This window comes from Phoenix dactylifera, chromosome 8 (genome assembly GCF_051530095.1).
Source record: "Phoenix dactylifera cultivar Ajwa chromosome 8, Ajwa_hap1_PhDact_Kaust_v1.1, whole genome shotgun sequence".
Lineage (NCBI taxonomy): Eukaryota > Viridiplantae > Streptophyta > Magnoliopsida > Arecales > Arecaceae > Phoenix > Phoenix dactylifera.
The window spans coordinates 6,460,473-6,474,146 of NC_143197.1; the positions used below are offsets into that span (position 1 = coordinate 6,460,473).

The window sequence follows — 13,674 nt, forward strand, 5'->3', positions numbered from 1 at the left end:
TGCTGAGTTCCATTTTCATTTGAGTGGTATGGCAAGACCTTTTAAATGTTTTTAAACATGAGGAATAAATTTGTGTTTATTCCTTTTGCATGAACTCACTGCTCAATTTCCCTTTTATTCTTTTTCTTGCTCATTTTCTGAATATTATGTGTGTGTGTGTGTGTGTGTGTATACATACATATATCATGTGAGGCAGATTCTGCCATTATAAAACCTTCAAAATTTCCAGCATATATTGCTGTTACAGTCATGTCACCAATAAGTCCTGATTTAGCTGCAACTCTTTCTCCCAAGGAGTCTGCTGGGGTTTGTCCGAGCAAGACCACAATCTAGGAAGTGTTCAAGCAATTGTTCATGACAAGTTCTGCAGACTTCAGCAATTGATTGACACTTGACAGTATATGGCATTACCATGTAGGAGGCAATAAGGTGATGGCATTCCAATGATGGATGTGCAATCCCTCGGTAAGAAAGCTTGAATGTATTACTAAAAGCTAGGGAGATGAATCTCAATTTTGATAATGTAATTAAAGAGCAAGATTTGGAGTATTGCAATAATGCAGTGAAACTATATTGCCGCTTTTCTTTCAGTTGCTACTGGTCTTTCCTCTCCCATGTAATATGAGAGGGAATCGTTGTATATTCAGTTTATGTGCATGCACACTAGAACTATACATGATTCATTGTACAGTCCCTCATATCCAACGATACAACTAAAAGAGCGTGGTTTTGAAGGCTGATAGTCGAAAATGTGTTTGCCCATGGTTACCATGCAGTGATATGTGAAAGGTGCCAAGGGAAATGGATATGTTACCTTATAGGTTAGATAAGTTCTTTTCTTAATCTTTTTGTTTTCAGTCAAACTTTTCTATAATTTTCTTTTTTCCATTAATTAGATTGTGCTTGTACCCTGTAATTATGTTTTATGTAATTTTTATTAAAATAAGAGTTTGTTGATTATTTTTAAATGAATTTTTTAAAATGAAGAAACAGTAGCACTCAGATAGGAAGATACAGGACATAAATCAGCTCTGTATGACATCTAAGTCTGAATGATTCAAGGGAATTGAGTGATACCTGTTTAATTTAAATAAACTGCATATAGAAAAAGAATAATAAATTTAGGTGGGATATTGATGTACAACTATGTTTGTAACTCCATTGAAGAGTTACAAAATATCATGATTGCATCAAAAATGTCTTTATTTTTTTTCATTTTCATCAAGACAACATCTATATGCATGCCATTTTGGTTCAAATGTAGGTTGGACTTTCCATTTTACATTCAATAGCATGAAATTCATGACAAATAGATGCCAAATAGTGATGATCAATCTTCAATCTCAAAGTTTCTAATCTATTGTAAGATTTTGTTATTTTTAGAAAGGGAAATAATTTTGGCCAATTTCTTGAGTTATTTTGTTAATCTGCGCACACTGAATTGCTCAATAATCTTCTTCATGATTTTGGGAATTTTTGTTTGATGGTGTCGCATTCTTGTATGCTGTATTTCTTTGTTCAGATGTGAATACTGTTAGTGCTATTTTGTTGTTATGGTGAAAGATTATGATGGATAAAAAATGAAAATAATTATAACAACATCAGAGATACATAATGCAGTAGAAAAGATTGACCTGGCGCAACCAAACCTACAGGTTGAAAACTCAAATGGGATTATTTTAACTGTGTTGGATCCATTTCATGGAAGATAGTGGCATCTGGATTACAGCTGACCAGTGTTGTATAAGGTATCATCCAGCAGTAAGCATTATGGTTACTTTAACTTGCTTGTGTTATTTTGTATTTGTGTTGGTGTCATTAGGTCTAGAATTATGTCTAGCGTTGGTTTAAATGTTTTAGGAAGTTGTGCTAGGATAGGAACAGGAACATTTGTTTCAATTGCCTGTACTTTAACGGTCTTAATATATATCGTACCCTGTGATTATTGCTTTAGTTTGTAATGAGTATAATTCTAAAAGCAAGGCTGTAAGAATATTTCTAGAGATGCCATGCTTCATCCTTTAAAGAAAGAAACTCGTGTGTACCCTTTGAGAGCATTTAACCCCTTATTGCTGACAAAATCTAGTGAAAATGCAGTATGGGCATGTATAGTCTACCTCCTAACTGCCAACTCTGCCATGCTTATCTGATTTTTACTGGTACTATTAAAGCTGTATGCTATCTTCAGATTCAATATTTTTCTCTGCTATTTAATCAGTAGGTACCTTGTCTTTGGTGTAGCAACCGTTCTGAAATTGATGATGTGAATATGAATTCTAAGATTAGTGTTAGGGCACTTTTTGAGATGCATCTGTATATAATTTTTTATTAGACCAACTACAAATATTGAAAATTTTCAGTGGTTCTACTAGCCTAGTCAATGACACTTTGATGACTGCATTACAGAAACCGAGTTTCTTGTATGCTATATAGTGAGAAGATCTTTATTTTTTATTATTGCAGTAATTTTAGAGTAGTGCTGTAAATATGAATTCACTGTTTATTTTTTAATAACCTACAAGAGGTAAAACATTTAGCCATGGTGCTTAGTAAGACATTCCAATGATACCATTGACAAACCTCAGAGAACATAATGTTATCTCGGACAATCTCTCTCATACTCATTCGTAATGCACCCTCAGGCTACTGCCTGGGAAATACGTTTTGTGAATCAACTTTCATCCCCATATCCATCACTTATTTTTGGCTAACTGTGATGGATGATAAGATAGAACTTGCAGCTGCAATACGTATGGTATATGTAAGAGTCTGTAAAAATGAACTTCGCATTATCCCTTCGGTTCATCTCTCTCTGCCATGAGTTGCTTTCATGCCATATTTCAGCTCCAACTGAAGCCATTTAAATCAAACTGTTTGGAATTTGGAAGACCATCATTCTCTTCATGGGCATTTAGATCCAGTTGGGGTGTCATACTTGACAGGCCAAACTCATTTGGCTCCTTTCCCCTCTCTTGTAGGACTGCAGGTCTCTTTCTGCTTGCTTCAAGAAAAGTATCTTTGCTGTCTCTTTCTTTTCGTCGTGCCTCAGAATCAGTGCTGCTGTCTACTTTCTCTCTTTGAGCCTTCATGTTAATTGATAGGGTTCTAGAGTCCCTCTGGGCAGGGAAAACAGTCCCTTCTGAATCTCGTACAATGAATGGAGAAAATGTCTTCTGCGCATTAAAATCTGCATGCCATGCAGGTTGAGCCCGTTCAAGCTCAGTATCTGCTCTGAATTGTTGCAGGCATAGGGGTGAATTGCCAGGATAGGTACTCAATCCCACACCAACATAATTTGTTTCTTGTTCCTTTTGTGATCCTTCACATGAGGTCAAGCAACTATCTACCGAACAATCAGTAAATTGAGCAGCATGAGCTTGCAGGGGATGCAGGCCAGAAATTTCTTCCAAACCTGGAAATGCAGTATTAAGACATTCATGTGAGACTTTAGAGACCAATTCTGATAATTGCACTTTGGCTGCTTCCAGCCCTGTAGAACCCAAATTTTGCTTTCCAAGAGTCTCTTGGGCCTTTTCTAGCACTGACTGTAAATACTGTCCCTGTGCCTCTATCCGGAGCTGCAAGTGTCTTTGCACCTATATAAATCCAAAATAAGTTTCAGTCAAGATATGGAGTCAGGAATAAAGCAACAGCTAAACACCAATTATCATATCTCTCTATTTGGATGGCAAAAAAGTTCTAATAGTGGTGTATGGCAGTCTTCCACTATTGTTCCTGAACCCAACAAATGGTTTTTGAATTGATAACCCAAAAATAGTTTCATTATAACAGGTGTTTAATGATTTGGCAAGTGCATTTTAAAGAGCAAAAAATAGTTTCCTCTCAAAAAAAAAAGCACAACATAGTTTACATGGAATATGGTGATAGGAAAGTGAAGCCAATTGCAAATTATCTCTGTATCTCTCTCTTATCTCTAGCCCTTTCTCTCTCTAACGTTTCTCTTACATATATTCCATGACAAGGCCAGACATTGTACTATCTGTTACATCAGGACAAGCAGTTCACAGAAAACTTCAAATCCTTCGATTGATTTTTCAAAAACAAGCATGCCTTTTCTAATGAAAATGAAGATCCAGTTTGAGTCTGTTTCCAGAAGAGAATCTTGGGTGCCTGTCAACAATGAAGCTCGTCTTTTAATTTTAGTTTGATGTCTTAGGAGATTTTATGTTGATTTTTTTTTTGAAAAAAAATCTAGAATATGTTATTCCAAAGGAGACATTACAGACTTTCTTATTTTGTTATTAATTAGTAATGGAACTATGATATCTTGCTCTTACCTCAAGTTGTTCGTGCAGCCGCCTCTGCACTTCAATTTGCATCTGAAGTGCTTCACTTATCAGCATGGTTCTGAAATTGACAAACTATTAGTTGAAGGTTTTCATTGATTAGCAACATTCTAGAGTATTTTCTGTCTCTTACTTGTTTGTCTGGGATGCTGCAGTAGTATTGCTCATGAGTGATCCATTACCTTCACCTGTCCTATTTGCTGCAAGCGTACAACCTACGACTACCATACAAGAAATCTCTTGTCAAATTGTTTCTTCTACTTTGGAAAATCCAAGGAAAGCTCTAGGATGCTGACCTACCATTTTTGGTGGTTCCAGTATTAGCTTGAGATTGGAGGTTTTTACTAAGCCTGTATTTCTGTAAACCCAAAAAATAAACTTAGTCCTCGTAATATGAACATCAAACAAGAATCAACAAATCCAAGGCAAATGTCAATCAAAAAATAATAAGTCCAGTGCAAACAACTAACAAGAATCAAAAAGTCTATTAGCACCTGCAGATGGCTTTTTAGGTGATATAAAGTTAGTCCTGGAATGCCCATCAGCCTCATGATTGTTTTAGGGGTAGCCTCTGCAGGAGACAATGATAATAAATTAGCTGGCAGGACAGGGTCTGTTTGTGTTTACAGTAGACTATGTTTGCATTATTTCTTCTGAAATTCTCTTTCTACATATACTCACTATCTGCTCCACCAAGTTGATGGACTGCCTCTACGAAACGTTCATGGAGCTCGGGTGTCCATTTCAATCTAGGTTTGGCATCAGTTGAGAGAACCAGTCCTGACTCTCCAGGAACACTTCCGCCTTGCAAAAACAAATGCTTCTTTGGAGGAAAGGTTGTTCTAGAAGCAAGGAGGTTGCTGTGACCTTCAAGATGATGATGATACATCTTCTGCTTATAAAATGACATCAGGTTGAGATCATCAAGAAAGAAGGCAGACCATCTCTGCTCAAATAACAACAAACTTGCTTTAGTTTTGGCTTCTTACCTCTCTTTCCTTTTGCCTTTCAGGTTCTATTATCCATTTGGACCTGCATATCTCTGACAACCTGATTTGCTTGGAGTTTGTCAGCTGACTATTTCTGGAAAGCTGATGCATGCATACCTTACATCCTTAATGCTTCTGTTGTTCAGAAAAGGAACTTCAACTTCTATATCTCCTCATGATGGTGAGATCTGCCTCCAAGGCTCTCCTTATAAGGAAGTTTTGGGGAGAATCTGGAAAAATCTGGAATCATTTGAACAAAACACAGCCCCGTCCAATCTTCACAGCAACTCGAAAAGGGATCTTGTCCTTCTGGCTTTTACTATCTGTGGACCCTGTTCTTCAACTTGGTTGTCAATTCTCAGGCCAACACTTCCACTTTTATTCTGCACTAGCAACTCTTTGCAGAACAGCTTTCACTTGTAATGTGTGTAAAGGAATAAATCGATAAAAATCAATTCTTTCCATTACGTTGGTCCCTGTAAGGAAAAGAAGGAACCTTATGCTCCTGAGGAGAATTTTCTGACATAGAGGTCTGTCATGTAATGTCTTCACACCTTGCAAAGCTCCCAGATTCCTGAACTTCATGTTAAACTAAGCTCTAGGGTACATCTCACGTGGAAACCTTGTTTGCTTTGCGACTTGATGGGACACGTTTGGTTGTTGGTTTGTGATGCTTTTGGATTCAAGTAATTGCAGTCGGTACAGACTCGGAGTTCAGCAGATAGAGTCGATGGAGGAATATAGGTATTAGTCGATGATAGAAGTTTGAAAATTCTGTTTGACTGGGTGCATCCAGAAGCAGAATTGGATCCATCTTTTTTTTAAAAAAAAAACAACTATGCTGTTAATGATGCTTCCTTGAGATTGCTTGAAAGCAAGGAATGGAATATGGAATGAGCATCCAATTCTCTTTTGTCTCCTCTGTCAAGTTTGGTACTTATTCAAATATCAAGAAAGAAAAGGAGATGGAGAACTTAGAGGCTATCCATTGGAACGCCGCAGACACTCTGATGCCAAAATTTGTACTGGGTTTTAAGCAAAGAGGGCAAAATGAAAATAAAAAAGATATTACGTGTACTTTCATACTTCAGAGCTGTTGGTCTAAAGACCGGTTGGCTTGTCGATATCAGCATAATTACATGAATAAAAAGGTTGGAAATGCATGTGTACTGCTATGGTTTATGCGCACAAGTTCCTTGCCATGGCTCAAGCAGGAATGAGGAGTAAAGTTGGGGCCTACACAAAGGTGTATGGCAGTGACTAATCTTTCACAACCTCTAACTCCTTGCTAGACTATCAATTTGCCAGTATCTATCATATGATTATTGATTACTACCGTGGTAGCGTCGAATGATTTTCAATTTTGTCATGCTGGGGACCTAGTCCTCCTTATATGTTTCATTCATCAATGTGGTTGCATTAGTAGCTGTCTTCTTCTTTTATAGATAGGTTATTACAATCTGCAGGTGATTAGTTCGTTTTATCACACAAGCAATGAAATCTTTTGCTCCACACAATGTTAAGGTGAGGAAGTCTTATGCTTTGCTATTTTTGTTTGTTTCAGATTTCTTGCTTGAAACTTACTCATTTTGTATATCTCGGATGGGAAGATACTTGATTTCCCAGATCGTTCAATGCATAAATTCCCTCAAATCACTAGATAGGATTAGAATGCCCCCACATACTTCAGCAACCTCTTTGTCTACAATGGATTAGAGAAGGTGGTCCTTGATTACTCTTGTTTTTCATCTGTAAGTATTTCCTGGTGAAGACATGGACAATGCTTTTATAGATTGAGACATCATTAACAAATAATAGGATAGAAAAGTACAAGAGACCAATACTCTGCTCCACCAGTAATAAGACCAACTAGTCATCATGGATATCAAGAATTTTTTTATTTCTTGAATTGATATGATTCTCTTGGCATGAGTATAAGATTCTGCACAAAACCTGCCCCTCATCTCAAGATTACTACATTTGGGGCCGATGGAGAATATCTTGCTTGCAACAGGTTTATATATTAATAAGGCTACATCCGAGTTCTTATCATTGCATTTCTTTAAACTGTGCTCGTTATGGCATATGATGTCACCCCATCGTCATCCAAAAGAATAAAATATTAAAATAGAAATTGACAAAGTTGAAAGAATCCTTCTCATCCGTGAAAAGAATTAGCAGGATTATATCCATTGATCTTGACTGGAATATATGCCTTTGCTTCGGAATTAGAGATCTGTCATTACTTAAAGCAGTTCTGTATCAATTTTCCATATCCAATACAAGATTTCTAAAGATATGACCATATCCTGAAACACTTGGCAATATTTTATAGGCTATTTCAGAAACCCAAAGATAGATGTTAAATTTAAAACAGACTATCACAGAATACCATTGAAAGGTTTCTTGAAAGCACAATATATACCATTCCCTCATGGTAAAGACACAATCAACTGTGAGTCTTAAAGATTTATGACATGACCTATCAGTATTTATGAACTTGGTTGAATTGGTGGTAACGTCTTACCTGAATAATTGGATCATAGAGGGGACAAATATGAAACTTGGAAGACTAGTTGGCTTTATTTTAATTGGTGGTAACCTCTTACCTGTAATTTTAGATGTTAAATTACAGCTTTTATTTTGGTTGCAGCAAAAATCTAGTTCAGTGGAATGTGTGTATTTTAGTTGGTAGCCGTAGCCTAGCTTCTTTTTGGAGAAGGTGGTCTGGTGTTTCAGATATAGAATTAAAAGAAGATCCAATCCATTGGAAAAAAGAAAGTGAGGTATGCGTCCATTGGAAAAAAAAAGGAAGGAAAAGTGAGGTGGAGAACAGGGTCCGATTCCATTCCATCGTGAGGGCTAAAGAGAGGTTGGAAGGGGTGTGGAGTCCACAGCCCACGCGCGATGGAATTTGGGATATTGGAATCGAGGTCGACCCTCTCGCTAAAGATAGGAAGCAGCATCCGTGGATTTCAAGACATTGATTTTTTTCTGCGTGATAGATTGATTATTCCCTCTAGCATCTGATTCAAAAGTTCTGGCTTACTCTTCTCGCCCCTCAAACACAAGGAATGAGCTATCATAGCTCAGCCTCCAACTTGATAGGTTGGTAGTTTAAAAAACTATCTTATCTTGGTCAAGTGCTACTTATTTATCATTTTGAACGAATTTTTAATGAGCAAGAAGCTCTCAGCCATGGAAGTTAGATGTTGTGATGAAGATCTAATGTAATTTACAACTTATTAAAGAATGAATTGCACCATCTAACCAGTGGTAACTTTTAAGGTGGGCATTGTTCTTCGATCGTATGCAAAGTGTCTATGGATGCCTATTATGCATACATGAAATGTTCGATAAGTCCATAATTGCTGATTTGGCAGCTTTACAATCAACCAAATTTTGTGTTGGTAATCGTTTTTGTAAGTTGTTCCAATTATTCTTGCCGCATGGTATGAGAATTATTCATGCGCGCATAATGAGGGATCTTGTAGCATTGTTCTTTTATAATATAATTTCCATAACCAAACCAAGTTGGAAGGATATGCTGAAGTCTCTTTATTCAAACGGTCTAAAATTAGCATTACTTTCATTTAATTCATGATGCGCGCATAATTGATTTGATGTTGTGGTCTCATTGATTATTGAGATGGACAGCTAAAGGATCAGTCAATTTTGAGTTTGCTTTCTTTCTCTATTATACACAGTTTAGAGGAAAGAGATCGAGACACAAGGATCTAGAAGGACCATTTCTTTAGTGAGGGCACATAGGGAAGAGATGGATTTGGCTTCTCATTCACATTTATGCAGGCGACACTCTGGTGTTCACTCGTGCTAGAAAGGAGTATATGGCTGTTTTGAAGATCATTACCTAGTATTTTGAAATGGTATCTGGGCTTGCTATTAACTATCATAAAAGCTCCATCACAGCTATTGGATAGGATAACATCGATGTAACAATACGCGCAGGTTGGCTAAATTGTAGTTGCACATCTCTTCCAATCAAGTACCTTGGGTTTCCTCTATGTGGGGGTAAACCTATTAAAGCTAATTGGATGGTCTTGATTCGAAGAGTTGAAGCTAGATCAGTAACATGGAAAAACAAATTCTTATCTTTTGATGGAAGGTTAACATTAATCAACTCTGTACTCTTCTCTCTCCCTATCTATTATATGTCAATTTATAAGCTTTCGGCATGGGTGATCAAGAGGATTGATAAATATCGAAGATCTTTTATGGTCAAGCTCTTCAAGGTGTCATGGAGTATCATGTAAGGTTAATTAGAGTACAGTTTGTCTTCAAAAGAAGGATGGAGGTTTGGGAGTCAAGGATTTGGCTGAATTTAATATGTCCCTATTATCAAAATGGGGATGGAGGTATTTTTCAAATGACCCAGGAATCAGGAAAAAGTAAGTACAATTTGCATACCCTAGAAAAGTCAAATTATCTATGAGTAGGAAACCTATTAGAAGATGTTCTAATCTATGGCGTGACGTTATTAATGCTCTCTCTGCCTTTTGGAATAGAATTCAGTTCAAAATTGGCAATGGACATAATACACTATTTTGGAAAGATCCTTGGGTTTGGGATGCACCCCTCCAATTCCTATTTCCCGCTTTATATAATCTTAATAGGAGAAAAAATGGCACTATTGCCGATCACTATAACCCACATTCTATGTCTTGGAAGCTTAGGAGACCATCCTCTATCTTCTTGGAAGCCAAAACCCAGTTCGTTAATCTTTCGTCTCTCTTGGTTTCAGTCACTCTTTATCAGGTAGAAGATCAAATATGTTGGAAATTGAGTAGCAATGGATCCTTCTCCACAAAATCACTTTACCACTTCTTGAACACCAGGGGTATCAAATGTAGATTTGCTAACTCATTGTGGAAGCTTTCAATACCACTTAAAATCAATTGTTTTATATGGTTGTGTTGGAAAAAGAAGCTTAATACTAGAGACAACCTTGGAAAAAAATTAGGTAAGAATCTTGACGGTTGTGTTTTGTGCCATGATACAAATGAGACTGTTGATCATCTCTTTTGTACCTGTAAGTTCTTTTCTACTATATGGAAGACCATTTGTTTGTCTCTTGGGGTACTTCATTCTCAACTAAACTTTGAAAATCTATGCATTGATTGGAGGTTGAACCATTTTACAAAATATGTTCAGCCTGTCATTCTCATGTTGATTGCTACTATATGTTGGACTTGCTAGAAGGAGTAGAACTCTTGAATTTTTCTAAATAAAAGATCTTCAATTGCCTCGATTACTGCAGAGGGACTTAGAATTTTCAATGACTGGGCGGTGTTATGCGATCCTATTATGCAGATGGAGTTAGGAAGAATTTGGTCCAAAGTGCAGAATGTTGTCTCTAAGCTTGTGGATGACTAATACAGTTTGAACTATATCAGCTGAATTTTTTCTCTTTTTTTTTTGTGCCAGGGAATGCTCTCATTTCAGACTGCTCGAGTAGAGGATCCTGCTCTTCCTTTTCAGTATGGTTCTGCCATTGGTTGCATATGATGGAGATTTCAGCCAGCTATATCTTCTATAAGATATTCTCTTGGACATCAAATATGATTGGAGCATATTATGTCATGCTTACTCTTCAACTATCATGCAGTTCTGAAACGCAATCAGCCTCTTCAATGAGTGAAGAATTGCAACTTTGTCCCCTTCAGCTACAGCTTCTATTTGTCATCTTATGCCTTCCAGCAGATTGTATTATATTATGCTACAGAGGAGGTACCGACATGGTATGCAAATTGGTGGTGGAAAATCGGTTGTTTCTTATGTCAAAGACATTCTCAAGTTTTTTTGAAATTTGAAGCTTGTGGCCATTCTAGATTCTGATGTTTTTTTGTTAAAATTTTTGTGAAATTGCATGGAACATTCTGGCAATAAATGATTCTGCTTATTGGACTGGATGAGGTTCTTTCTTCTACTGATAATCAGACACTTAGTTTGGAACCATTTAGCTTCTTTTTCTTGTATCTGTTCCTCTCCTCTCTTGACAATATAACTCATCTCTGTTGTAAATATGATTAATCTTCAATAAAAGCGGGGTGGCTCCTTTCTGCCTCCCCTTTACAAAAAAAAAAAAAAACATTCATTTTAGTCAACCTATCAGGCATTGGCAGAATAGATTTAATGATAGATGACAAATTGAGCTGTTTCTTTTAGTTTTTTTTTTTTTTAAAGAAACTTACAATATCTGAGACTTAATTAGTTAGAATGATGTTTCATGATCATTTGTGCTGTTTTTGTCAACTTGCATTGCTGCTCGTCCATAATTCTTTTTATCACACTTCACCACTCAACTTTAATAGCAAAAACCTTCAGCTTTATCACAGACATTAAAGTAATACTCTGCTTCTCCAATTTATGTTGTTGGTACCTTTTGTTGATCTCCCTGGTGCAAATGCTGTTTGTTGTTCATCTGTGATGGAGTACCTTTCTTGGATCCCTCATCTTGTAACTCTTTTTTTGATTTCTTTTGCCCTTTAGTTCATTATACCTTGCTATTACAGAAAGACAAACACCATTTGTTTGGGTTCATTCCCTGCTTCTTTTGTTGCCACCGGTATTGCCAAGTTCTCCTATCAACTTCTAGCTTTCTTCATTCTTATGCATCTTTTTTTTTGCTTGCTATGCTCCCAAATGACTAATAAAGATGAGCAGCTGGTTCTATGCAGTTTACCTTTCCACCTGCACAAGCATTCCTCATCCATTTCTACGGTTTCGTGTCCCATCGGCAGTCGATTTTTGCCGTAGGAAGTTGTTGATAAATGATAATTCAATTTCACTGAACTAGTTTAAATGCCCATACTGAGAACAACTTTATACATTTCACATATGTTTCAGAACTCCATGCTTTCTTTTTCACCTTGTCCTTACTGCTGTGACTTGCCAAATACTACATTATTTTTACATTATTTATGCGAGTTCAAAGAGGTCACATGTATGAACCAAAATTTCAGGCTTCAACTGTCTCAGTAACTACGGTTCATTGCTTTATACGACGATAAGCATGCACAAGACAAGAAACTCTTCCCCTCTGTGAAGAGGTCATGAGTCATGACCTTTTCTCTGCTTCTATAATAATATTATAATATACGATTAATAATATAAGACATAATATATTAGATTATATTACATTCTATTATATGATTATATTATAATAATATTATATCATTATTATATATATAATATTTAATAATAATATAATATAATCTATTACTAGATTAGATTATAATCCATTATATTTCATTATATTGTTGTATTATATTAGATTATTATGACATTAAATTATATATTATGTTATAATTATAATAATATTATATTACATTGTAGTAATATTGTACTATTAATAATAGTAATAATACTAATAATAGTAACAGCAATAATATGAATTATAGTAACAATACCAATAATAGTAATCATACTAATAATATTAATAATTCTAATAATATTAATAATTCTAAAAATAGCAATAATACTAATAATAGTAGTGGTACTAATACTAGTAATAATACTAATAATAGTAATAGTACTAATAATAGTAATATTTCTAACAATAATAATATTATTAAAATAATAATAATATTAAAATAGTAGTAATAATACTAGTATTAGTAATGCCTGCGGAGGCTGAAAGACTAGTCTTCTATTCCATAGCTGAGCTGAATTTATTTTGCAGCCTTCTTAGCTTAGCTATAATGGCATTCGCATACCTTTTCCACGGCAATCAAGGCATGGTTCAGGAGTTCTATGCAAACGTAATATGGGTTGGTCGTGGTTAAAATGGTGCTTTATGGATATGCAGCTTGCGGGTTGTTTGAGAACCATGAGTCTCACCCAAACCAGCTGCTGGGACGTGGAAGTAGGACCAAGATAGCGTTATGTTGGATTAAGCCGCCTTGTCCCTATCCAACATGAACTCATTTCACCAAGCAATATTGCACGCACCATGTATCGCACCTTAATTTTACTTGAATGTATCCCATCCAACATCCTGTGTTGGATTTTTTTTGACACAAATCGTGTTGGATTCTGGAGCAGTTCAGGTTGCAATCAGGTGCCGCCGTACACATTGCATGTCGACATATCGTGCCAAACTGCCCCACAAAATACGTGGATTGGATCTGCCGCGAGTTCCTACCGCTAGCCAACCTACCACGCATGGCGAACTCTGACATTAAAATAGTGCCTTCCTAACTTAATATTAATGATCATGATGGAACATGTGGTGATGATCATTAATATTAAATTATGCCATGTTTGGCAAAATTAAATTAGTATATTCAAATATAAATTTTATAGTAAAAACTAATTTGAATGATTGGACTAAAAATTTTATAAGATTCATAAACTGG

General features: G+C 36.0%; 1 protein-coding gene across 2 annotated transcripts; it reads right to left on the reverse strand.

Annotated features, from left to right (window-relative positions):
• Positions 1-2,482: 2,482 nt before the first annotated feature.
• On the reverse strand, positions 2,483-6,033 carry LOC103701054 (myb-related protein 2-like). Of its 2 annotated transcripts, none has more exons than XM_008782999.6 (7): positions 5,297-6,033; positions 4,989-5,199; positions 4,802-4,878; positions 4,608-4,665; positions 4,441-4,522; positions 4,299-4,368; positions 2,483-3,596 (listed from the first exon to the last, which is right to left on the reverse strand). In XM_008782999.6, the coding sequence occupies exons 1-7, from the start codon at positions 5,405-5,407 to the stop codon at positions 2,841-2,843; spliced, it is 1,365 nt and encodes a 454-aa protein (XP_008781221.4). In that variant the 5' UTR covers positions 5,408-6,033; the 3' UTR covers positions 2,483-2,840. The 2 variants fall into 2 exon arrangements, with proteins under 2 accessions (XP_008781221.4, XP_008781220.4); XM_008782998.6 differs by having other exon boundaries at positions 4,441-4,528.
• Positions 6,034-13,674: the final 7,641 nt, after the last annotated feature.